Source organism: Oncorhynchus clarkii, chromosome 6 (genome assembly GCF_045791955.1).
Source record: "Oncorhynchus clarkii lewisi isolate Uvic-CL-2024 chromosome 6, UVic_Ocla_1.0, whole genome shotgun sequence".
Lineage (NCBI taxonomy): Eukaryota > Metazoa > Chordata > Actinopteri > Salmoniformes > Salmonidae > Oncorhynchus > Oncorhynchus clarkii.
Window position 1 is genome coordinate 79,613,029 of NC_092152.1, and position 27,230 is coordinate 79,640,258.

Genomic DNA, 27,230 nt, shown 5'->3' on the forward strand with positions numbered 1-27,230 from the left:
TCAATTTTAGAATAAGGCTGTAACGTAACAAAATGTGGGGAAAAAACAATGTGTCTGAAAGCACAATGTGGAACCATCAATACATGTCTTGGGAGCTGGTCAGGTATTTGGTTATTGTTGAAATGTCCACTAGGTGGCGCTTTTGCCTTAGCTTTCAGAGAAGGAAAAGAGGGTATAATTCTGCATGACTGCAATTGATGTAGAATTCTAAATAACCAGCTGAGTAGGAAGAGGACTTTAGCTCTTGTTCACATAACAGTCAAAACATCTCAAACCCAATGTAATGATATTTCAGCCTAGCCAGCCTGCACATTCTTATGTCCCTCAAATCAGGTCAGTGCTCTGCTAGCAAGGTGTTTAATGTTCTCCCCCATGCTACAGAGCAGTCACATAGTAACTACTAAAGACAGACTAGACTATGCATTATAGTCATTAGTGTGTCTGTTTTATACAGGTGTGTACACAAGGACATAGATACCTTGTTTTGAGGGCAGCTGTGGCTCTAGGATCTCTGAAAATAACCAATGAAGTCACTGTTATTCAGTGGAAGCCAAGTGTTTTACAAGCGATGTTGACCGACACCCATTCAAGTGATGCATTGCTCATTTCTTGTCTATGAAGCTCTGTTTTGACAACTCAAAAACACATCACTGAGAATTACAAACAGGCATAGATTTCTAATGTTCAGTGCAGGCTATTGTCAGTAAAGGCCTCTGTACAACCACAATCTACAACAAAGAGGCTGAAGCATAATGGAGAGGAAATATCAATCAATCACTGTGGTGTTTAGCTTTTCTGTCGTTGGTATTTTCCAGCGTTAGCAGCTTTGTGTGTTTTCTTGTAGTATCCAGCAGTTTGCCCAGATCCACAGCCAGAGGATGGGCATCAGGGCTGAGGTGCTCCTGAAGACTCTCTGGGGAGACTTCTACCTCAACGCTAAAGCCAAGAAGATCATGAAGGGAGCTCACGTAAGACCAATGCTAACGTTCTACCACAGTAATGAATGCTAAGAGTTAGTCCCGAATAGCCCCTTATTCCCTTTATAGTGCACTACTTTTGACCAAGGCCCACAGTGCTCAACAGTAGTGCACTATATACGGAATTTGGGACCGTGGCTGTGTCCAAAATCTGCCTTCTACTTACTAAAACTTCATACTGTGTGCTAATCATACCACATACTATTAAGAACGTAATGTTTAGTAAAAACGTATGCAGTAAGCAACAAATGTCAACATACTAGGCTCATCGTACTGAGGCTTCATCTGATGCACAATTGGTTTGTTCCCTGCCATTTGTTATTTTTGTCATCTTATCTGATTATCAGCTGTTGTCAAACACACGTGGGTCTGAAAAGAGCATTCTGTTCCTCAATACTGTGCAGCGAATTCTTCTTGATGAAATGAGTATGACATCCTGGCATTAAAATCATACTAAGTTTTCAACATTTCAGAGTACTATTTAAAACACAAGTATGGGTATTTGGACAGGCCCACGGACTAAGTGTTGCAGCTGTATGGTGCTAATGGGTTCCACGTTATACTACTAAAGCCACTCTGTTGCAGACTCCCACTCAGAACCACACTAGCTTCTGACCCTTCTGGCTGCATTAGCCGTTAGCCTTCAGCGCTAGCTAGTAGACAGTACGGAGAGGGCAGCACAATATCCCTAAGTTATAGTGCTGTTTGTTACGTGTTGGCCCTTGAATTGTCCTTATGTTCATTATTAACATCCAGTAGGGACCTTTATTTTGAGCATTTGTAATTTGTTGTGTTCATTTGGTCGTACAGTGGGACTCTGGGAGAGACTAGCATAATGAACATGCATTACACACAGACCGTCACATTCTCAGACTGTTCAAATATCTAATCAGTCATTAGACGGATCAATATAATGTTTCCTCCACTATAGAACAGAGTAGACTCATCCACACACAGTCCAACCTTCAGTCTGTCCCATTGATTTTCAGTCCATAGAAAGTGGATGATAGAGCTTTTAGTGCAGCCAGTAGCCAGCCCTCTCAGAGAGATGAAGGCACCATATTCCCTCTATAGTCCACTACCTTTGTCCAGGGCCCATAGGGAATAGAATGCTTGCTTTGAGTGCTACGGAGGTTTGACTTCGTATGATATATTTCAGCTCTTGTTCTACATTCGGTGACACAGGGTCATATTTGGATTGGAGCACTTTTAGAAAGCGAGTCGTTTTACAGTACTGGAGCTGAGAGACTGGACGGGTTGACCTATGCGCTGGTGTGTGTGTGCGTACATGACTGTGTGCGCCTATGCACTTTGGTGTGTGTGTGCGTGCGTCCACTCAGTGCACTTGGTGAGAAACACAGCACTGTGTGTGCCTCTTCAGAGCTTTCATAATCCCACACAGCAGCCTATTTGTTGGAACAGCCAGCTATTAACGCCAGTACACCATGTCTGTAGTGCACTATATACAGGGTAGGGTGCTATTTGTGGTGCATCCATAGTGAAGAAAATAGTGCATCAATCCAATCAATGATTCTCCATCTAGATAAGAACTAGCAATGGTTTGACTGTTTCTGAAAGATCCATTTTCTCACTGTAATTCTCTCTACAGGCCAAAGGAAAGAAGCCTCTGTTTGTTCAGCTCGTCCTGGACAACATATGGAGTTTATATGACGCTGTTGTTACCAGACGGTAAGGGATCTCTGAAGATGTGATCTCTATCTCAATGCTGTTATGGTTCCTTGCAGCACCTTTGTTAAATGTTGAAGTGTGTATGAAGATGGAGTGCTTTTGAGATGTGAATGATGATGTATGTGTGCTCTCTCTCCTCTCAGAGACAAGGAGAAGATAGAGAAGATGATGATGTCACTAGGTGTTAAGGTGATGACCAGAGACTCGCGTCACTCCGACCCCAAAGTCCTCCTCTCTGCCATCTGCAGCCAGTGGCTCCCCGTCTCACAGGCTGTGCTGTGTATCCTACCTCTGTGTGTGTGTGTGTGTGTGTGTGTGTGTGTGTGTGTGCGCTTCCTTAACCCTGTGCCCCAGTCATGGTGTGTGACAAGCTGCCCAGTCCGTTGGACATGACCTCTGAGAGAATAGAGAGACTGATGAGTGTGGGAGCACGCAGGTTCCACTCACTACCCCTGCAGACCCAGGAACTGAAGACCGGTGAGACACACACACACACTGCAGTTGCACAAAAGTTGTCTTGGTCTGCTGTATGTGGGTGGTTCAGTGTGTGGGGGAAGATGATGTGTGTGAGCTCTTCCACAGCCCACCTGGCATATTCTGCTTTTACGAAGGCATTTCTGTATCCTGTGAAGGTGTTAGTTTAGCAGACCTGCTAGTCATTTCCTCCCTCCACCCAGCCCCAGTTCAAGGCTTTCTTCTTTCCCAGACCGCCTGGCTATGGAGAGAGTTAGGGCTGGTCTCTTTCCAGCTCTCACCTCATGTTAACGAGATCAGTGTTGCTTTTAATGCACAAAACAGATTAAATGTTTTTAACAAAATATGAAAAATGGATACATTCAGGTAGTACAGATCACCGTACCTCCAGATTTGACTACCTTGTTTAATGGATAATAAATGATATTCATATATCAATAAATTGCCAGAGAAGCTGTTTGGTGTCTTCACTTGGGAACAAACAGAAGCTAAATGGGCCAAAATGGGCAGGGTTCTACCTAAATTAGTCCAATAAGAAACACGTTTTTTTGTTACGGTGTGCACTACTGAACATGTCCTAGGTGCCTTTAGAGCTTGGGCTAAAACGAGAGGCAATGTTTGAACATGTTCATGACAACCTCTATAGTATCTGGGTGGGTAAGGAGTAATACAGTACTCTGTTGAGAACAGAGACTTTCCTCCATTTAAAAGGCACATTTAAGCAAGAATGGAATATTATTTACTTTGAGTCAAGCTGTTAAATCCTATATTTTACACAGAGTTTATGCTGTGGTTTCTGTATACTGTGGTACTTGGTTCTCTTATTTAATTCTAACTATATGCTCAGTAACCTTGTCCTGTGTGTTCCCAGCCTTCATACAGTGTTCCAGTGATGACACAGCCCCTGTCATTGTGTTTGTGTCCAAGATGTTTATGGTGGATGCCAAGGCCCTGCCTCAGAACAAACAGAGGTAAGTGTGTGTTTGGTGTGTTTGGTCCTGGACATCATGCAGAGGTACAGAAAGTGAGTGTGACTGTAGGAACGACACTAGATGGCACTCTTGTCTATGGGTTTCATTGTGTGTGTGTGTGTGTGTGTGTGTGTGTATGTGTGTGTGTGTGTGTACACACTATTGGTCAAAAGTTTGTACACACCTACTCATTGAAGTGTTTTTTTCTTTATTTTGACTATTTTCTACATTGTAGAATAATAGTGAAGACATCAAAACTATGAAATAACACATGGAATCATGTAGTAACCAGAAAAGTGTTAACCTCTCTAGGGTACGTAAGACGGTAGCCTCCCACCTCTTCAACAGCCAGTGAAACTGCAGGGCGCCAAATTCAAAACAATAGAAATCCCATAATTAAAATTCCTCAAACATACATGTATTTTACACCATTTTAAATATACACTTGTTGTAAATCCAGCCACAGTGTCCGATTTCAAAAATGCTTTACGACGAACGCAAACCAAACGATTATGTTAGGTGAGTGCCTATTCACAGAATAACATAGCCATTTTTCCAGCCAAAGAGAGGATTCACAAAAAGCAGAAATATAGATAAAATTAATCTCTAACCTTTGATGATCTTCATCAGATGACACTCATAGGACTTCATGTTACACAATACATGTATGTTTTGTTCGGTAAAGTTCATATTTATATCCAAAAATCTGAGTTTACATTGGTGCCTTACGTTCAGAAGTTCCAAAACATCCTTTGATTTTGCAGAGAGCCACATCAATTTACAGGAATACTCATAATAAACATTGCTAAAAGATACAACTGTTATGCATGGAATTGTAGATGCACTTCTCCTTGATGCAACTGCTGTGTCAGATTTAAAAAAAAAGCTTTACGGAAAAAGCAAACCATGCAATATTCTGTGTCGGCGCTCAGAGCCCAATCAAGACACAATATTATGCAGTCAACAAAAGTCATAAATAGCATTAAATCTTCACTTACCTTTTGCTGATTTTCATCAGAATGCACTCCCAGGACTCCCACTTCCACAAGAAATGATTGTTTTGTTCGGTAATGTCCATCATTTATGTCCAAATAGTTACTTTTGTTAGCGCGTTTGGTAAACAAATCCAAAGTTACAAAGCGCGTTCACAAAAAGCAGACGAAATGTCAAAAAGTTCCGTAACAGTCAGTAGAAACATGTCAAACGATGTATTGAATCAATCTTTAGGATGTTTTTAACATAAATCTTCAATAATGTTCCAACCGGAGAATTCCATTGTCTTCAGAAGTGCGATGAAACAGAGCTCCCTCTCATGTGAACGCGCATGGTCAGAGCATGATCAGCTCATGGCAGACCTTACTCATTCACTTCTCCTTCAGCCCCACTTCACAGTAGAAGCATCAGACAAGGTTCTAAAGACTGTTGACATCTAGTGGAAGCCTTAGGAATAGCAACATTACCAATATCCCACTGTATCTTCAATAGGGGCCGAGTTGAAAATCGACCAACCTCAGATTTCCCACTTACTGGTTGGATTTTTGTCTCAGGTTTTTGCCTGCCATATGAGTTCTGTTATACTCACAGACATCATTCAAACAGTTTTAGAAACTTCAGAGTGTTTTCTATCAAAATCTAATGATATGCATATTCTAGCTTTTATGGCTTTGTAGCAGGCCGTTTACTCTGGGCATGCTTTTCATCCGGACGTGAAAATACTGCCCCCTACCCCAAAGAAGTTAAGAAAATCTAAATATTTGAGATTCTTCAAATAGCCACTCTTTGCCTTGATGAAAGCTTTGCACACTCTTGGCATTCTCTCAACCAGCTTCATTAGGTAGTCCCCTGGAATGCATTTTAATTAACAGGTGTGCCTTCTTAAATGTTAATTTGTGTAATTTCTTTCCTTATTAATTCGTTTGAGCCAATCAGTTGTGTTGTGCCAAGGTAGGGGGTTATACAGAAGATATCCCTATTTGGTAAAAGACCAATTCCATATTATGGCAAAAACCGCTCAAATAAGCAAAGAGAAACGACAGTCCATCATTTCTTTAAGACATGAAGGTCAGTCAATGTGGAACATTTCAAGAACTTTGAAAGTGCAGTCGCAAAAACCATCAAGCGCTGTGATGAAACAGGCTCTCATGAGGACCGCCACAGGAATGGAAGAACCAGAGTTACCCCTGCTGCAGAGGATGTTCATTAGAGTTACCAGCCTCAGAATTTGCAGCCCAAATAAATGCTTCACAGAGTTCAAGTAACAGACACATCTCAACATCAACTGTTCAGAGGAGACTGTGTGAATCAGGCCTTCATGGTCGAATTGCTGCAAAGAAACCACTACTAAAGGATACCAATAATAAGAAGAGACTTGCTTGGTCCAAGAAACACGAGCAATGGACATTAGACCGCTGGAATGTGTCTTTTGGTCTGGAGTCCAAATTGGAGATTTTTGATTCCAACCTCTGTGTCTTTGTGAGACGCGGTGTCGGTGAACAGATGATCTCCGCATGTGTATTTCCCGCCGTGAAGCATGGAGGAGGGGGTATCATGGTGTGGGGGTGCTTTGCTGGCGACACTGTGATTTATTTAGAACACTTAACCTGCATTGCTTCCACAGCATTCTGCAGCGATTCACCATCCCTTCTGGTTTGCGCTTAGTGGGACTATCATTTGTTTTTCAACAGGACAATGACCCAACACACCTCCAGACTGTGTAAGGGCTATTTTATCACGGAGGAGAGTGATGACCTGCTGCATCAGATGACCTGGCCTCCACAATTCCCCGACCGACAGAGTGAAGAAAAAGCAGCCAACAAGTGCTCAGCATATGTGGGAACTCCTTCAAGACTGTTGGAAAAACATTCCAGGTGAAGCTGACTGAGAGAATGCCAAAGCTGTCATCAAGGCAAAGAGTATCTATTTGATGAATCTCAAATATAAAATATATTTTTGATTTTATTTATCACTTTTTTTGGTTACTACATGATTCCATATGTGTTATTTCATTAGTTTTGATGTCTTCATTATTATTATACAATGTAGGAAATAGTAAAAATAAAGAGAACCCTTGAATGACACATACACAGAGTGCATTTGGAAAGTATTCAAACCTCCTTCACTTTTTCCACATTTTGTTACGTCACAGCTATTCTACTGATATCATTAAAATACCACAAAGGGATGCTGCACTACAGTAGAGCCACCCCAGCACCACATTTGCTCCTCAGAAGCAGATTTTCGCAGCTCCCCAGTGTTATATTAATGGCCGTGGCCTGTGAAGCACGTGTTGAGGAAAATGTATTGGCAGGGTGAGTTATAAGCTTGCCTGGCTTAATAAACTAATAGAAAGTCCCAAAACTGCAAATCCATGTGGCACTCCAGGCAGACTGAAACAAACACTCCAAGTATTGGGAGGGATGTTTGAAGTATTTGAACCCAGGACCGGTTGTAGATATGGATAGTTGTAGGAATGACATATTATGTCACTTTTTTGGAAACAATTGTCTGACTTGTGATAACATTGTAGTACTATGGCGGCTTCTAACACATCATTTTGAAGGTTCCACTTAAGATGATATAGTGTTACGTGGTCGTTTCACCTTACTTTGCTGAATGCACTTATTGTGTGCGTTTCCATAATAGCGTCTGCCAGGCTTAATGACCAGGATGCAAAGTGCTCCTGTATTGTGCGGCTCCAGGAAGAGAGTGTGGCTACATCCCAAATGGCACCGTATTCCCTTCATAGTGCTCTACTTTGACCAGAGCGCTATGGGCCCTGGTTAAAAGTAGTGCGCTGAATAGGGTGCCATTTGGGATGTAGAATTAGTGTAGTCTTCTCCAGAAGCTATTATAGTGTGTCCTCTACTGAAAGCTATTACAGCGTCCCCCTCAACAATACAGTTGGATAATAGTCATGTTATAATGGGATGGTGACTGTACAAATGGCTTTGGCGGGATACCAAATGGCACCCTATTCCCTACATTGGGCCCTACTTTTGACCAGGGCTCACTCACATAAAATATCCTTGTGACATGTATATTTTTTTTTTTATCTGCCGTTAGTGCATAGCCTAAGTTTTAGGGCGTAACTGTACGCTGGCCAAATATACGCCAGTTAACAAATGCTTTTGGGAAAAAGTTAACGTCGATCCACTGAGGCAAAAAGTACCATAAAAGAACATTAGCCTAAAGTTTGGGAAAGATTTGGGGAAGTGGTAAAGGAGGATGATGGCAGTGCCGGTAGTGCTGAGCGACTAACTGACCATTCGTTTTTTTACATCTGTTATTACGCCTAAACAACTAATTGACCGACATCGGTTCAATTACTTGAATTTTATTTAGTTTATTTTTTTTTGCCCAACTCAACGTTTCTCTAGAGAGAAATCAAATAATTCAGGAGAGAAATCAAGTCAATAACTATGTGGGACGCTGGGCTGAAGGAAGTTGTAGTTTTCATTAAGCAAATATTCAACCTAGTTCAGTGCAGAAATGTGGTAATTAACTACAATGACCATAATCAATTTATTTTTTATATTTCTGGCTCCGACAGAGACTGATCAGAGTGGAAGAGGTGACGCGAGAGGTTTCACTCTTGCCAAAATCTGTCCAAAATAAGCCCAATTTGTTTCTACGGGCTTATTATGGACTGAAGCTTTTCTCCTGCCTTCCCGCCTTTGTTAGGGTGGAGACATGAGCATCTCAACATTATATACAGCTCTCTGGACCGATACCCTTTCACGCCTGCTTTGTTAGGGTGGAGACATGAGCATCTCAACATTATATATACAGATCTCTGGACCGATACACTTTCACGCCTGCTTTGTTAGGGTGGAGACATGAGCATCTCAACATTATATATACAGATCTCTGACCGATACACTTTCACGCCTGCTGGAGACAACATCTCAACATTATATACAGATCTCTGGACCGATACACTTTCACGCCTGCTTTGTTAGGGTGGAGACATGAGCATCTCAACATTATATACAGATCTCTGGACCGATACACTTTCACGCCTGCTTTGTTAGGGTGGAGACATGAGCATCTCAACATTATATACAGATCTCTGGACCGATACACTTTCACGCCTGCTTCGTTAGGTTAGATAATAACTTATCTACTTTGAAGAGCTAGTGAAATGATTTTTTTTGACAGCTCTGCAGCATATTTAAGCAGGCTAGCTAAATAGGATGTCTAAAGAGAGTACAGTATAGGGAGAACAGAGAGAACGTCTGGCTGGATGACTGCTATTGCCTGAGCAGAGATGAGATCATGACTTAAAGGAATTAAAAATAATACAATAAAATACAAATTAAGTAGTATACACAACTGAAATATTTGATTTCCTAGTAATTGTCCATTTTTCTATTGATATCTACCCAGTGGTTCCCAACCTTTTTTCAGTTTCTGTACCACTAACTGAATTTTGCTCTGCCAGGAGTACCCCTGAAATAACCCCTCATGTGCATTTTACCTGGTGACCTATGGTCTCATGAGTCTTCTCAAGTACCCCTTGTTGATAGGCCATGTACCCCGAGGGATCCTACAGTAGTATCAATGGTTGTGAACCACTGGTCTAACCAATGAGGACCTGACACATGTCATTGGGATATTTTCTATGTTTTGGCAATTGAATGGTCACTATTTTTGGTTTTGGAATTTCTGTTACAAAATCATTGTAATGTCATTATTTCACAATGCTAAAATATCAAAACCTAAATAATATTTTTTTTATAATATAACCGAAACCCAACCATCCTAAAAAAAAAAAAAAGCACTACTGTTCAGATATATGGGTTAAATGGGATAGTCGCCTGAAATCTGGACACTGACTAGGTCTGTAGCCTAATTATGTACTCCTACCGAAATGAAGTATTTCTTGCAGTAAAATGATTTTTCCAAATGTACATTTTGACTCGGGAACAGGAGTGGAGAAATTTGATTTATTTATTTATGCATTCTTGAGAGAATGAATGTGCGGTTAGGGACCGTATGTAAAGGTGCTATCTTTATCAGCATCATAAAAGCAGATAGTATTTCAACCACATAAAATATGCATCTAAGCTGAACTGAAATCCTATCATAAACATGTTGGGTAGTTTTCACAGCTTTTAATTCCCTTAAAACCGGTCAAACTGACGTCATTTGGAGATTTTGCACTGAAAATCTCCCCGGTCCCTAAATGTCTTTGCTGCCCGAGAGAAAGAACTTTACTGACGTCAACTAGATTGAGGCATTCATTCTACTGAATCATTACATTCGTTTGGTGAGCAAGGGTTTATTTAGTTTAATTAACTGGGTCGTTCGAGCCCTGAGTGCTGATTGGCTAACAGCCCTGGTATATCAGAACGTATGACAAAACATGCATTTTTACTGCCCTAATTACGTTGGTAACCACTTTATAATAGCAATAAGGCACCTTGGGGGTTTGTGGTATATGCCTAAGGTATATGGCTAGTATACCACAGCTAAGCACTGTTTCCAGGCACTCCAGAATGCTTGTGCTTAAGAACAGCCCTTAGCCGTGGTATATCGGCCATATACCACACCCCCCCATACCTGGTATGATCCTGTCGGTATTATTCCCTGTTCTCTATCTAACCTGGTTTGAGCCTGTCGGTATTACTCCCTGTTCTCCATCTGACCTGGTATGATCCTGTCGGTATTACTCCATGTTCTCTATCTGACCTGGTATGATCCTGTCGGTATTACTCCCTGTTCTCTATCTGACCTGGTATGATCCTGTCGGTATTACTCCCTGTTCTCCATCTGACCTGGTATGATCCTGTCGGTATTACTCCCTGTTCTCTATCTGACCTGGTATGATCCTGTCGGTATTACTCCCTGTTCTCTATCTGACCTGGTATGATCCTCAGTGTCTGTATGCCTTAGGTCTGTGGAGTAGAAAGAAACCCCCTTGGCAGGCAGACCTCATCTATCCTCTCAATTCAATTCAAGGTGCTTTATTGCCATAGGAAACATGTTAACATTGCCAAAGCAAGTGAAGTAGATATTATACAAAAGTGTAATAAACAATAAAATGAACAGTAAACATTACACTCACAGAAGTTCCAAAAGCATAAAGACATTACAACGGTCATATTATGTGTATATATACAGTGTTGTAACAATGTGCAAATGGTTAAAGTACAAAAGGGAAAATAAATAAACATAAATAAGTGTTGTATTTACAATGGTGTTTGTGCTTCACTGGTTGCCATTTTCAAATTCTTCGTGGATCTGTGTAATCTGAGGGAAATATGTGCCTCTAATCTGGTCATACATTTTAAATCAAATCAAATTTTATTTGTCACATGCACATGGTTAGCAGATGTTAATGTGAGTGTAGTAAAATGCTTGTGCTTCTAGTTCTGACAATGCAGTGATAACCAACGAGTAATCTAACCTAACAATTCCACAACTACCTTATACACACAAGTGTAAAGGGATGAAGAATATGTACATAAAAAATATATGAATGAGTGATGGTACAAAACGGCATAGGCAAGATGCAGTAGATGGTATCGAGTACAGTATATACATATGAGATGAGTAATGTAGGGTATGTAAACATTATATTAAGTGGCATTGTTTAAAGTGGCTAGTGATACATTTTTTACATCAATTCTGTTATTAAAGTGGCTGGAGTTGAGTCAGTATGTTGACAGCAGCCACCCAATGTTAGTGATGGCTGTTTAACAGTCTGATTGATGGCCTTGAGATAGAAGCTGTTTTTTAGTCTCTCGATCCCAGCTTTGATGCACTTGCACTGACCTCGCCTTCTGGATGATAGTGGGGTGAACAGGCAGTAGCTCGGGTGGTTGTTGTCCTTGATGATCTTTATGGCCTTCCTGTGACATCGGGTGGTGTAGGTGTCCTGGAGGGCAGGTAGTTTGCCCCCGGTGATGCGTTGTGCAGACCTCACTACCCTCTGGAGAGCCTTACGGTTGTGGGCGGTGATACAGACCGATAGGATGCTCTCGAATGTGCATCTGTAAAAGTTTGTCAGGGTTTTGGGTGCCAAGCCAAATTTCTTCAGTCTCCTGAGGTTGAACAGGCGCTACTTTCCGGTCACCTTGCCCTGATTAAAAGCAGTGATTTGCGCTTTCAGTTTTGCTCGAATGCTGCCATCAATCCAGTTTCTGGTTTGGGAATTTTGTAATAGTTGCTGTGGGTACAACATCGCCGATGCACTTGCTAATAAACTCGCTCACCGAATCAGCATATTCTTCAATGTTGTTGTTTGACGCAATGCGGAACATATCCCAGTCCACGTGATCGAAGCAATCTTGAAGCCTGGAATCAGATTGGTCGGACCAGCGTTGAACAGACCTGAGCGCGGGAGCATCCTGTTTTAGTCTGTCTATGGGCAGGGAGCAACAAAATGGAGTTGTGCTCAGCTTTTCCGAAAGGAGGGCGGGTGAGGGCCTTATATGCGTCGCGGAAGTTAGAATAACAATGATCCAGGGTTTTACCAGCCCTGGTAGCACAATCGATATGCTGATAGAATTTAGGGAGTCTTGTTTTCAGATTAGCCTTGTTAAAATCCCCAGCTACAATGAATGTAGCCTCAGGATATGTGGTTTCCAGTTTACATAGAGTCAAATGAAGATCGTTCAGGTCCATCGATGTGTCTGTTTGGGGGGGAATATATGTGGCTGTGATTATAATCGAAGAGAATTCTCTTGGTAGATAATGCGGTCAACATTTGATTGTGAGGAATTCTAAATCAGGTGAACAGAAGGACTTGACCAGGAGGTTAGGAAGTGCAGCTCAGTTTCCACCTCATTTTTTGGGCAGTGTGCACATAGCCTGTCTTCTCTTGAGAGCCAGGTGTGCCTACGACGGCCTTTCTCAATAGCAGGGCTATGCTCACTGAGTCTGTACATAGCATTCCTTAAGTTTGGGACAGTCACAGTGGTCAGGTATTCTGCCACTGTGTACTCTCTGTTTAGGGCCGAATAGCATTCTAGTTTGCTTGGTTTTTTTGTTAATTCTTTCCAATATGTCAAGTAATTATTTGTTTATTTCTCATGATTTGGTTGGGTCAAATTGTGTTGCTGATTTGGGGCTCTGTGGGGTGTGTTTGTGAACATAGGACCAGCTTGCTTAGGGGACTCTTCTCCAGGTTCATCTCCCTGTAGGTTATGGAATGTTTGGGACTTACTTCCTTTTAGGTGGTTGTAGAATGTAATGTCTCTTTTCTAGATGTTGATAATTAGCGGGTATCGGCCTTCTTCTGCTCTGCATGTATTATTTGGTGTTTTACATTGTACACAGAGGATATTTTTGCTCTCCCTATTCACTTAACCCCCACAGGTTGCTCTCTTTGTCACTCACTTCCTCCTCTCCTCTGTCACGGTATCAACCTGTAATGGCTGATTCTACCATTACACTGAGAGAAAGGGGGGAGAGAGAGAGACCTAACTAGCCTGTATTAGTTCAGCGAGAGATAGAAAGGAGGGAGAGAGAGAGACCTAACTAGCCTGTATTAGTTCAGTGAGAGATAGAAAGGAGGGAGAGAGAGAGACCTAACTAGCCTGTATTAGTTCAGTGAGAGATAGAAAGGAGGGAGAGAGAGAGACCTAACTAGCCTGTATTAGTTCAGTGAGAGATAGAAAGGAGGGAGAGAGAGACCTAACTAGCCTGTATTAGTTCAGTGAGAGATAGAAAGGAGGGAGAGAGAGAGACCTAACTAGCCTGTATTAGTTCAGTGAGAGATAGAAAGGAGGGAGAGAGAGACCTAACTAGCCTGTATTAGTTCAGTGAGAGATAGAAAGGAGGGAGAGAGAGAGACCTAACTAGCCTGTATTAGTTCAGTGAGAGATATAAAGGAGGGAGAGAGAGACCTAACTAGCCCTAACTAGCCTGTATTAGTTCAGTGAGAGATAGAAAGGAGGGAGAGAGAGACCTAACTAGCCTGTATTAGTTCAGCGAGAGATAGAAAGGAGGGAGAGAGAGAGACCTAACTAGCCTGTATTAGTTCAGTGAGAGATAGAAAGGGGGAGAGTGAAGGATGTTAGTGAAGAGGAAGCATGCCATGTCACACACAGTATGCTACAGTAGAAAAGGCCTGGCCACCATCAGCCTAATGATCCAGCCAGGACCCCTTCCTTCCCCTGATGGCTGCCACCTGCTGCAGTAGCACACACACGCTGCTGGCAGATCCCAGGCCACCCATGGACTAGTTGGGGACAATTACTGTACATACCACAGATTTTCTCTCATCAGATCCATACCTTGTCAGCCCAGACATGTCATTGGCCACTCATGGACTAGTAGGACCATTGAAACTACATACCATAGCCTCTCATCTGATTATTATTATTATTTATTTATTTTATCTATACTGTATCACCTCAGGCATATCTGTGGCTAGCATGGGTCATTTAAGCTGTGCATATCACTTCAGGCGTATCTCTGATCCTATTTTAGCACTCCTACTCTGAGACACTTGCTAAATACAGGCCCAGAGTTGTAACCTGATCAGGAAAACTCCTGGTCCCTAATGTTAAGAACTACAAATACCACAGCATCTGTGTCTTGTTTCTCTTGACACACATTTGGGACAGATCTAGGATCAGCTTCCCCTCTTCCTTTCCTAATCTTAACCATTCGTGTGGGAAACTGACCATAGATTGGCATCTAGGGGGAACTTCATCCTAGACCGTTCATACTGGAACAGTTGAGTTCAGCTCCATTGAGCCAGCCTGACCTAGATCTTTGTGTACATGCTACATAAGTAAAACTATGCATAATCATGTTCCGTTTACTTCGCCGACTGATTTGCCATCTCAACGGCTTACAATCTTTCTGGATGTCTTCTAAATAGCAACTTATTCCCTATATAGTGCACTGCTTTTGACCAGAGTCCTATGGGCTAAGATCTGCCTTCTCTGCAAAGGAAAACATACCTTATTCAATGGCCTCTACTATCATCTGTGTCCCAAATGGCACCTATTCCCTATGTACAGTACCAGTCAAAGGTTTGGACACACTTCAAAATATATTAAAACAAATCAAAATATATTACATTTTTTAGATTCTTCAAAGTAGCCCCCCTTTGCCTTGATGACAGCTTTACACACTCTTGGCATTCTGTCAACCAGCTTCACCTGAAATGCTTTTCCAACAGTCTTGAAGAGTTCCCAAATATACTGATCACTCGTTGGCTGCTTTTCCTTCACTCTGCGGTCCAACTCATCCCATCTCAATTGGGTTGAGGTCGGGTGATTGTGGAGGCCAGGTCATCTGATGCAGCACTCCATCACTTTCCTTCTTGGTCAACAAGCCCTTACACAGTCTGTTTTTTTGGAATGAGTAGGTGTGTCCAAACTTTTAACTGGTACTGTATATAGCGATCTACTTTTGACTGGGGGTGTTTGGTGTGTTGTATAGTGCCCAGTGTACAATACAAATATCAGGTATATTATATGTTTATGAGTAGTCTGTTGCAGATGGTACATGTTTGTGTTTTACATGAATAGCCTTCAATGCAGACACTTTGAACAATTTCCTTTTGGCTGTTTTAGATACTACAGTATGTGTCTATTTCCCTTCTCGGTTCAACTGAAGGGGCTTTATTGTCATGGGAAACATGATAACATTGCCAAAGCATATGAAATAGATAATAAACAAAAGTGAAATAAACCATATAAAATGTACACTCAAAGTTCCAAAATAGACATATGACATCTGAAATGTACAGTGTTGTAACGATGTGAAAATAGTACACAAGGGAAATGAATAAACAGAAATATGGGTTGTGTTTACAATGGTGTTTGTTCTTCACTGATTGCCCTTTTCTTGTGGCAACAGGTCACAAATCTTGCTGCTGTGATGGCACGCTGGTATTTCACCCAATAGAAATGGGAGTTTATCAAAATTGTATTTGTTTTTTAATTCTTTGTGGGTCTGTAATCTGAGGGAAATATGTCTCTCTAATATGGGCATACATTGGGCAGGAGGTTAGGAAGTGCAACTCGGTTTCCACCTCATTTTATGGGCAGTGTGCACATAGCCTGTCTTCTTGAGAGCCATGTCTGCCTATGGCGGCCTTTCTCAGTAGCAAGGCTATGTTCACTGAGTCTGTACATAGTCAAAGCTTTCCTTGATTTTGTGTCAGTCACAGTGGTCTCTCTGTCTCTGTTTCTCTTTCTGAATCAGCTTCAGGGGGTTCCTGGCCGACACTCCTACGTGCCTCCACAGCTGTGGTTATGCTTTGTTACCATGGCAACCCCCATCAATTTAGGTCTCAGTAGTAGTTCTGAGACTGCTCGTTGGAGTGAGAGGGCTACCTCTCTACACCCAGTTCTTTCTCTCTCCCTCTCTCGCCCCTTCCTTTCTGATTCTCTCTCCATCTGTCTGTGTCTCTCTCTCTCCACAAACAGTCTTGACCTGGTGTTTTAAATGTCCTCACATCTGATTGGCTGGTGATGTCAGTGGGTTTTATTAATGGCTCTGGGCAGTTGCTCGGCAGAATACACACACTGGCATGCACACAGCCACACACTAAAACATCCCTCTCTCATTAACAGTATGAGGAACCTAGATGTTCTGTTTCTTTTTATCAAAGCAGCAGTCGTTCTGTATGTTTTAATTATTTATAAGAGATAGCAAAACATCTATAACAGAACTTGGAAAGAGTTTCATCATGGAACAACAAGACTGTTGAGTTAACAAATGAATCAGTGAACAAAAGAGTGAAACCAATGTGTTCTGTTTTCAAGTCCTGTAGAATCCTGCAAGTGGGACGAAAGCAGAATAAGTTAATCAAGTGAGAATTCTCAAACAAATGTGACCCAAACGTTTTTTGACCTCAGCAACACAATAGCACGTGCAGCAAAGACTAAGAAGCAGAGTCAGACTTCCACCAACCATCCAAAACGTTCCAGTATGGATGAAGGCGTTCCAGCTTCCAGTATGGTATGATGCTGATGAAGACGGTTTCACGAACAGCTTTAGTATCAATATCGTCTCATTTTCCACATATTTAAAACAGATATAAATCACACACACACACACACACAACCAGCTTATAACACACTTAAAAGGCTTGTGGTTTTGAGAGAATCCTACTTTAACGTTGAGAAGCTTGCGAAGCCATTACTTTATAACCACTGCAACGGAGGCCAGAGACCACAACGCATGGCTTTCCCATTATTGCCCATGAGCGACTGATTTGACCTCATCAAGAAAAACACGGCAGCTCTGCTGTGGTCGCTTTGTTAAAGAATGTAGCTACGCAGTACGCTTATGAATGCAACGGGTTGGAATTGTTGAACGTGGAGGAAATAAGTGAATCTCGGGTGAAATGGAATATGAGGGGGATGAGCGTGTGTGCAGTGCACGCAGGTATGTGTGTTGTTCGAAATAGTGTGTGTGTGGGGTTACAAATTGCAGGAGACACACCTCACACTAAAAGCAGAAGTCAGTGGTTAGCAGCATTCCACAAGTAGTCCTTCAGTACAATACATTGTTCCATTTCTCCCATGTTGCGGTCTTCATGGCAAGCCTGTATTCGTTTAGGCCCGTTTCTGTCTAATTTATACAAAACGTAATCAACCGGCCCCCCCTATAGTCTTTGTGAATCAGCAGAGCTTGTTTTATTGTTTGTTTATGTCCTAAATGGCACCCTATTCCCTGTGGGCCCAGGTCAAAAGTAGTGCACTATATAGGGAATAAGGTGCCATTTGGGATGGATCCTAAATTATGGGATATTTAAGCGGTCGGTCGTCAGGGAGCTGAACTTGTGTGGATGGACACTACTGTCAATCATGGCTTCCAGCTGTATCAATGTAGTCACTTTGAAGCTCTCTCTCACACACACACACAGACACACACACACCACTCACCGCAATGACTCTGCAGTTTGCCATTTCAAACGACACACCCACGTGCCTTGAGTTTGTGGTGGCCAGAGCAATTTTAGAGTAATTGTTATTCCGTTTTTCCAGCTTGGCCCAGAGACACCACCTATGTTGTCATAATTGGTCAAATTTAACCTTTGCATATTTTCCATCGCCGGTAGGTAATTAGAACATAGTTTCTCAGTGAGGGAAGTTAGCAGCACAAATAACCATCATGCGATGACGCGACTTGTTAGGATGAGGTACAAGCCTGACCTCTTGACTCCATGTTGCATCCCAAATGGGACTCTATTGCCTAGTGCACTACTTTTGACCAGAGCCCTGGTCCCATACCATTCACACGCTGTCTGGACACACCATGTGGACGGACACACAGTACCAGTCCAAAATTTGGACACCTATTCATTCAAGGGTTTTTCTTTATTTTTTACTATTTTCTACATTGTAGAATAATAGTGAAGTCATCAAAACTATGAAATAACACATGGAATCATAAAGTCACTAAAAAAGTGTTCAACAAATCAAAATATATATTCTTCAAAGTAGCCACACTTTGCCTTGATGACAGCTTATCACATTCTTGGCATTCTCTCAACCAGCTTCATGAGGAATGTTTTTCCAACATTCTTGAAGGAGTTCCCACATATGCTGAGCACTTTTTGGCTGCTTTTCCTTCACTTTGGGGTCCAACTCATCCCAAACCATCTCAATTGGGTTGAGGTCGGGTGATAGTGGAGGCCAGACTATCTGATGCAGATCTCCATCACTCTCCTTCTTGGTCAAATAGCCCTTACACAGCCTGGAGGTGTGTGTTGGGTCATTGTCCTGTTGAAAAACAAATGATAGTCCCAGTAAGCGCAAACCAGATGGGATAGCGTATCGCTACAGAATGCTGTGGTAGCCATGCTGGTTAAGTGTGCCTTGAATTCTAAATAAATCACACAGTGTCATCAGCAAAGCACCCCCACACCATGATACCCCCTCCTCCATGCTTCACGGTGGGAACCACACATGCGGAGATCATCCGTTCACCTACTCTGCGTCTCACAAAGACACAGCGGTTAGAATCAAAAATCTCCAATTTGGACGAAAGGACAGATTTTCACTGGTCTAATGTCCATTGCTCGTGTTTCTTGGCCCAACCAAGTCTCTTCTTCTTATTGGTGTCCTTTAGTAATGGTTTATTTGCAGCAATTCGACCACGAAGGCCTGATTCACGCAGTCTCCTCTGAACAGTTGATGTTGAGATGTGTCTGTTACTTGAACTCGGTGAAGCATTTATTTGGGCTGCAATTTCTGAGGATGGTAACTCGAATGAACTTATCCTCTGCAGCAGAGGTAACTCTGGGTCTTCCATTCCTGTGGCGGTCTTCATGAGAGCCAGTTTCATCATAGCGCTTGATGGTTTTTGCGACTGCACTTGAAACTTTCGCATTGACTGACCTTCATGTCTTAAAGTAATGATGTACTGTCATTTCTCTTTGCTTATTTGGGCTGTTCTTGACATGGTATGGACTTGGTCTTTTACCAAATAGGATATATTCTGTATACCACCCCTACCTTGTCACAACACAACAGATTGCCTCAAACGCATTAAGAAGGAAATCAATTCCAATTAACTTTTAACAAGGCACACCAGTTAATTGAAATGCATTCCAGGTGACTACCTCAATAAGCTGGTTGAGAGAATGCCAAGAGTATGCAAAGCTGTCATCAAGGCAAAGGGTGGCTACTTTGAAGAATCTCAAATATAAAATATATTTTGATTTGTCAAGCACTTTTTTGTTTACTACATGATTCCATATGTGTTATTTCATAGTTTTGATGTCTTCACTATTATTCTGTAGAAATGTAGAAAATAGTAAAAATAAGAAAATCCCTTAAATGAGTAAGTGTGTCCAAACTTTTTGACTGGTATTGTATTTTTTCCGGACTCTAAAATTGCTCGTGCTGATAGGTATTCATTCATTTCTTTCTTTTTTTATTATTATAATTTTGGGGATTGTGTGTATTGCAAGATATTGCTGCACTGTTGGAGCTGGAAGCACAAGTATTGCCCTGCACCTGCGATAACAAGCTTGTCACACTTGTATTTGGGGAGTGTCTCACATTCTTCTCTGCAGATCCTCTCAAGCTCAGGTTGTATGGGGAGCGTCGCTGCACAGATATTTTCAGATCTCTCCAGAAATATTCGATAGGGTTCAAGTCCGGGCTCTGACTGGGTCACTCAAGGACATTCAGAGAATTCTCCTGAAGCCACTCCTGTGTTGTCTTGGTTATGTGCTTAGGGTCCTTGTCCTGTTGGATGGTGAACCTTCGCCCCAGAGGTCCTGAGCAATCTGGAGCATGTTAGCATCAATGATCTCTGTACTTTGCTCTATTCATCTTTCCCTCGATCCTGTCTAGTCTCCCAGTCCCTGCCCCTGAAAAACATCCCCACAGCATGATGCTGCCACCACCATGCTTCACCGTAGGGATGGTGCCATGTTTCCTCCAGACGTGATGCTTGGCATTCAGGCCAAAGAGTTCAGTCTTGGACCAGAGAATCTTGTTTGTCATGGTCTGAGAGTCGTGCTGTCGTGTCTTTTACTGAAGAATGGCTTCCGTCTGGCCACTGTACCATAAAGGTTGGTGGAGTGCTGCAGAGATGGTTGTCCTTCTAGAAGGTTCTTCCATCACCACAGAGGAACTCTGGAGTGCTGTAAGTGTGACTATCGGGTTCTTGGTCACCTCCCTGACCAAGGCCCTTCTCTCCCGATTGCTCAGTTTAGCCAGGCGGCCAGCTCTGGGAAGAGTCTTGGTGATTTCAAACTTCTTCTATTTAAGAATGATTGAGGCCACTGTGTTCTTGGGGACTTTCAATGCTGTAAAAAATGTTTGTGTACCCTTCCCCAGTTCTGTGCCTCGACACAATCCTATCTCGGAGCTCGACAGACAATTCATTCGACCTCATGGCCTGGTTTTTGCTCTGACTTGCACTGTCAACTGTGAGACCTTATAGACAGACGCATAGACAGGTGCGTGCCTTTCCAAATCATGTCCAATCAATTGAATTTACCACAGGTGGACTCCAAGTTGTAGAAACATCTCTAGGATGATCAGTGGAAACAGGATGCAACTGAGCTCAATTTCGAGTCTCATAGCAAAGGGTCTGAATACTTATGTAAATAAGGTATTTCTGCTTTTTATTTTTTTAAACATTTGCAAATATTTGTACAAACCTTTTCGCTTTATCATTATGAGGTAATTTGTGTAGATTTGATGAGGGGGGGAGGATCTTTAAATCCATTTTAGAGTAAGGCTGTAATATAACAAAATGTGGAAAAAGTCCAGGGGTCTGAGTACTTTCTGAAGGCACTGGATGATGGATTCTTGGCCAGGGATCACTTGGAAAAAGAGATTTAAAAGTTTCAGTGTGACTTCTCTGGTTAAATAAAGGATGAATCAAATCAAACAGAGCGGTGCTAGGCTATGTTACCCTGCTGGAAAGACTTGGTTTAGTGGGTTGTTACATTTCTGTTTTGATGTGTCATGTCTAATAGAATGTGTATTCATTGGCCCAAACAATGGACAGTGTTCAGTAGGGTACACAATAGCAAAACGTTTTGCAATGGAATATTTTCAAAACATTTTCTACCTACTGAACAGGTGTGTTTGTGTGTGTGCGCACACAGGCCGTTGACCCAGGAGGAAATGGCCCAGCGCAGGGAGCTGGCCAGACAGAGACACACTGAGAGACTGGCAGCCATTCAGCAGACGGAAAGTGGGGAGGGAAATGCCCAATCAGGAAGTACAACACCGGCAACTACTCCTGGTGGAGACAACACCATAGGCAAGTGTCTCTCTCACACACACACACACACACACACACACACACACACACACACACACGCACACTCTTACCTTGCTAAAACCCCAACCCCTGGCCTCTTTTCCCCTAGTGGTTTGGAAGCTCTGGCCATTTCCAATAACCAATATGTTCATGATGATACCACTGATACCAGTATATGTCTCATTGTCTTCCCTGACATGCAGGTAGTGAGGGTGTCTCAGGCCAGATGCAGGGCCTGCCTCTGAAGGCTAAACCAGAGGAGGAGGAGGAGAAGGAGACGTTCGTAGCCTTCGCCAGAGTCTACAGCGGGGTGGTCCGCAGAGGACAGAAGGTGTTTGTGATGGGGCCCAAGTACGACCCTGCACAAGGCCTGCGCATGGTAAGGATGTTCACACTTACAGGCAGGCACACACACACACAGGCATGTGGACACACACGTACACACACTCTGCAAAGGCACAAAACACATTTCCTGCTCAATTTGCAATATTCACCAGTCAAAACAATAACTGTTCTGAAGATGAAACCAAATGTGCTTTGTTCAAAGAGCAACAATCATACATTTTCTGCGTGTTTGTTTCCATCTCAAGATGTGTATTCCAAGGTTAAAGATAACATTGACTTCTATGATGAGGGCTGTGTTCCTCTGTGGCCTGGGCAACAGTAGTGCGCTATATACTGTAGGGAATAGGGTGCCATTTGAGACAGACAAGTCGTTGTATTATTGTTGCCTCGTCCCTCCTGGCTTCAGTAGCAGTACTACTAACTAACAATTGCTTTTAGAATCCAATATCACACAACCAATGTACTGGATGATTGGCTCTGATGCTCTAGAGATCTAATGTTCTCTCGCTGTTTCTCTCGCTCTATCTCTCTCTCTCTGTCTGTCAGCTCCCAGAGGGCAGTACTAGTGTGAGTGCCTGTCTCCCTCCCGTCCCTCACCTGGCCTGCTGCACCATGGACAGCCTCTACCTGCTGATGGGCAGAGAGCTGGAGGAACTAGAAGAGGTGCCATCAGGGAACGTACTGGGTACGTACTCAAAAACACCTACACCTACTTGAAGTGAATGGTCTTTTGAAAGGTTCATGCATAATAGGATATTAACTTGTTATCCAATGTTCTTTTTACTGTACTAATAAAGGTGAAAGTTACATCTTTCAGAGTTCTTTGAAAGGCCCAGTGCCGTCAGACGTGATTTTCCTGTGTTTTATATATATATTTCCACACTGAATAATATTGTGAAAATATGGTAATGCGTTAGTGTAAGCGCTGTTTGAAAAGATTTCAGTCTGTTCTGGTGTGATGGATTTTTGGCCTTCCATGGTGACATCACCATGCAATAAATTAATCCAAACCTCTCTGCCAATAAGAGCAAGTTTTCAGTTTTACCCTCCCCACTCATACCATACCCAGACAGTCTTAGCAAAATTCTTGCTTGAGAAATTGCACTTGGCTAAGAAGCTATTTTTTTGTTTGTTTTTTTGACAATTGTTATTGAAAACAATCACAGTCAGGTACTTAATTGTTACCCAGAAATGATTTGAGATTAAAAACAGCTGCATTGGACCTTTTAAAGCTAGAATTCTTAGTTGCTACATAAATTTTTTAAAACGGATAAATGAATGATTCTTGAAGAATATAACTTGTACATTTCTCATGATCATGTCGTACCCAATCAGAACCCAAAATATAAGCTTATTTTACTCCAATGTTTGTAAACAATGTGAATGTAAACACTGTACAGTCTCAACATGGTTGAAACTATCATTTTAATACTATTAACGGTCGGTCCTTGCATCCTTAGCTCTGTCTATGAATTTGATTTGAGTGGTTACATTTCTCCAGGCCCATCCCTCAGTTTTTCACCAAAACAGAACTGGATAAGTGTGTGTGTGTGTGTGTGTGTGTGTGTGTGTGTGTGTGTGTGTGTGTGTGTGTGTGTGTGTGTGTGTGTGTGTGTGTGTGTGTGTGTGTGTGTGTGTGTGTGTGTGTGTGTGTGTGTGTGTGTGTGTGTGTGTGTGTGTGTGTGTGTGTGTGTGTGTGTGTGTGTGTGTGTGTGTGTGTGTGTACGTGATCACTTTGCAGATCTCTACATTCAATTACTGACATGGAAACTTTTTGCCTTGCCTATACCATTAGGACATTATGAAATAGATGTGCATTAGCCATATTGACTGTACAGCAGCTGTCTAATGCCCTTATCGTGGAGAAGATGATTTTTCATGTAGTGGTCCTGTCAGCACCAGACTACACATCCAGTTCATCATGTAGTGGTCCTGTCATCACCAGACTACACATCCAGTTCATCATGTAGATGTCCTGTCAGCACCAGACTACACATTCAGTTCATCATGTAGTGGTCCTGTCAGCACCAGACTACACATCCAGTTCATCATGTAGTGGTCCTATCAGCACCAGACTACACATCCAGTTCATCATGTAGTAGTCCTGTCAGCACCAGACTACACATCCAGTTCATCATGTAGAAGTCCTGTCAGCACCAGACTACACATCCAGTTCATCATGTAGAAGTCCTGTCAGCACCAGACTACACATCCAGTTCATCATGTAGTTGTCCTGTCATCACCAGACTACACATCCAGTTCATCATGTAGTAGGCCTGTCATCACCAGACTACACATCCCGTTCATCATGTAGTGGTCCTGTCATCACCAGACTACACATCCAGTTCATCATGTAGTGGTCCTGTCATCAGCAGACTACACATCCAGTTCATCATGTAGTGGTCCTGTCATTAGCAGACTACACATCCAGTTCATCATCAAGACAGGAAAGACAGGGTCCTGAAAAGTTGTTTGTTTGTTACTGAGTTTAGTACACTACCGTTGGCCACCATTGGTGAAGAGTAGTGCACTATGTTGGGAATAGGGTACCTTTTCGGTACGCTACCCTAAGGCTCCGCTGATTGCTGCTAGTATGAAGCTATCATCATGTTGCCGGTCATTACAAGCCTATAAAGAGCAATGGGAGATTTATTTTGTCTGATGAAGAGCCACCATGAGTCCCAAATAGTACCCGATCTCTTGTTTTCTGCATTGCTTTTGACTGGGCCCATAGAGCTCTGGTCAAAGCAGTGCACTATATAGGTAATAGGGATATTGGACTATGCATTATCATCCAGTTTAATCTGCTTAGATAATGGACGCTATCGAGATCTGACAATTCAATAATGTTTCTACAAATGCATTGTTTTGTTATGCATCTTAATGTCTGATCAGCTTTTCCTGACCAAGATGGACCATTTTCTATCATACCAATGTCCATTCTAGTGTTTTATATGTAATTGTAAACTGGGCGGTTCCATCCCTGAATGCTGATTTGGCTGACTGCCGTGGTATATCAGACAGTATGACAACATTTTATTTTTACTGCTCTAATTACATTGGTAACCAGTTTATAATAGCAATAAGGCATCTCAGGGGTTTGTGATATATGGCAGATACCCCCATGGCTAAGGGCTGTATCCAGGCACTCCGCGTTGCGTCGTGCTTAAGAACAGCCCTTAGCCATGGTACATTGGCCATATACCACACCCCCTCGTGCCTTATTGCTTAATTCTATGATGGACACTATTTTCTTGGATATGGTGAAAATAAATGATCCTGCATTGTAGTATTGTGAGTAATACTGTTTAGTGTATAGAAAATCTAGCCAAGTAACTGATTATAATAGAACAGTTATCCATGTGGAAAAACACACACACAACACAACACACAGGACACACACAGAGTTGGCCATGTGGGAACCATCATGTCCTCTCCTGGTAGTTGAGTGTGGGCGAGGGGAAGAAACCGTTGAAACGTCAGTGTGTAAACTCAGCCAGACTGTGGTCGCGCGCACGCACACACACACACACACACACACACACACACACACACACACACACAGGCTGTGGTCCTGATTAGAGCCTCCTTATTCTCTGACGGGTGGAAGAGTTCGCTGGAGAGGGGAAAGGACACACACCAGCTTGCCTGCATCTGATATCAGAGACTAATAATCCCCACCTCATGACGAGACACACATAGCACGACCACATGACAAAGCAAGCTCTGTGTGTGAGAGACCCACTCAAAGATATCTCCCCTAAACAAGAATCAGACCTATACCACCCGGGTAGAAATCACTACATCACACACACACACACACACACACACACAAAGGGAAAGTAGCGTGCTGTAGAGCCATTGTGCGGAGCTCTCTCCTCTGTTTCCTTCCAGCTGTTAGAGAAAACTGATTCAGGAAATGAAGACCTCCATCACTGTTTAACTATGACATTATAGTCCACACACCACACCCATTGCTGATATGATTTGACCGTAAGTGAGCTTTTATGTTCTGAGAACGTTTCCCTTTATGTCGATGCCATTTCAGAGATCAACGAGCGGAAAACTGCCTCTCTGATTCCTCTTTGATTTATATCGTGCCCTATTTATTGTGATAAATATATACAGTGGGCTCCAAAATTACTGGCAATGCACAAATAATACTTAAAAAAATATAAACAATACAATTATAGAGAGAAACTCAAAACACCAACGTGAGAAATACTGTACTTTATTAATGTTTCAATGGAACCAACCAAAATTATTCAATTATTTAATACAAAATACATTTAACCAAAATCAAGGTTTCATAATTATTGGCACTCCTCATTTAGTACTTAGTGCAACCACCTCTGGCAAGAATAACAGCATGGAGTCTTTTCCTGTAATGTTTGACAAGGTTAAGGAACACATTTGGAGGGATTTTGGACCATTCCTCTATGCAGATCCTTTCAAGATCCTTCACATTCTTGGGTTTGCGCTTATCAACTGCCCTCTTGCAATCAGCCCACAGGTTTTCGATTGGATTGAGGTCCAGCGACTGAGATGGTCATGGCAGAACATTGATTTTGTTGTCACAGAACCATTTCTGTGTGGATCTTGAGGTATGTTTCGGGTCATTGTCTTGTTGGAAAGTCCACCTACGGCCAAGTCCCTGCCTTCTGGCAGAGGCAACCAGATTGTCAGCCACAATTGCATGATACTTGGTAGAATTCATTATGCCATCAATCTTAACGAGTGCCCCTGGACCTCTGGAATTTAACAGACCCAAAACATCACTGACCCCCCTCCATATTTCATCATGAGTATGAGGTGCCTCTCCTTGAATGCATCTCTGTTTCGACGCCAAACATGCCGATGCTGTATCTGACCAAAACGTTCAATTTTGGTCTCATCTGACCAGAGCACATTTAAATGATGTTTGGCAAACTCCAAGCGCTTGCGTCTGTGTCTTGAGGTCAGAAAGGGCTTTCTTCTGGCAACCCTTCCAAAGAGCCTGTGGATGTGGACCCCAAGACACCACCAAGGCCTCCAATTCTTGGAAAATTGCAGAAAATGATGTCATGGCTTT

At 42.4% G+C, this 27,230-nt stretch overlaps 1 protein-coding gene across 1 annotated transcript in view; it reads left to right on the forward strand.

Moving 5' to 3' along the window:
* Window positions 1-27,230, forward strand: part of LOC139411674 (elongation factor-like GTPase 1) — a 111,929-nt gene that overhangs the window by 4,310 nt on the left and 80,389 nt on the right. The window contains exons 8-15 of the mRNA XM_071158300.1: window positions 845-968; window positions 2,587-2,666; window positions 2,810-2,946; window positions 3,021-3,143; window positions 4,012-4,111; window positions 21,657-21,814; window positions 22,018-22,193; window positions 22,706-22,844. Of these exons, the coding sequence (XP_071014401.1) occupies window positions 845-968; window positions 2,587-2,666; window positions 2,810-2,946; window positions 3,021-3,143; window positions 4,012-4,111; window positions 21,657-21,814; window positions 22,018-22,193; window positions 22,706-22,844 (1,037 nt within the window). The remainder of the gene's footprint in view (window positions 1-844; window positions 969-2,586; window positions 2,667-2,809; window positions 2,947-3,020; window positions 3,144-4,011; window positions 4,112-21,656; window positions 21,815-22,017; window positions 22,194-22,705; window positions 22,845-27,230) is intronic.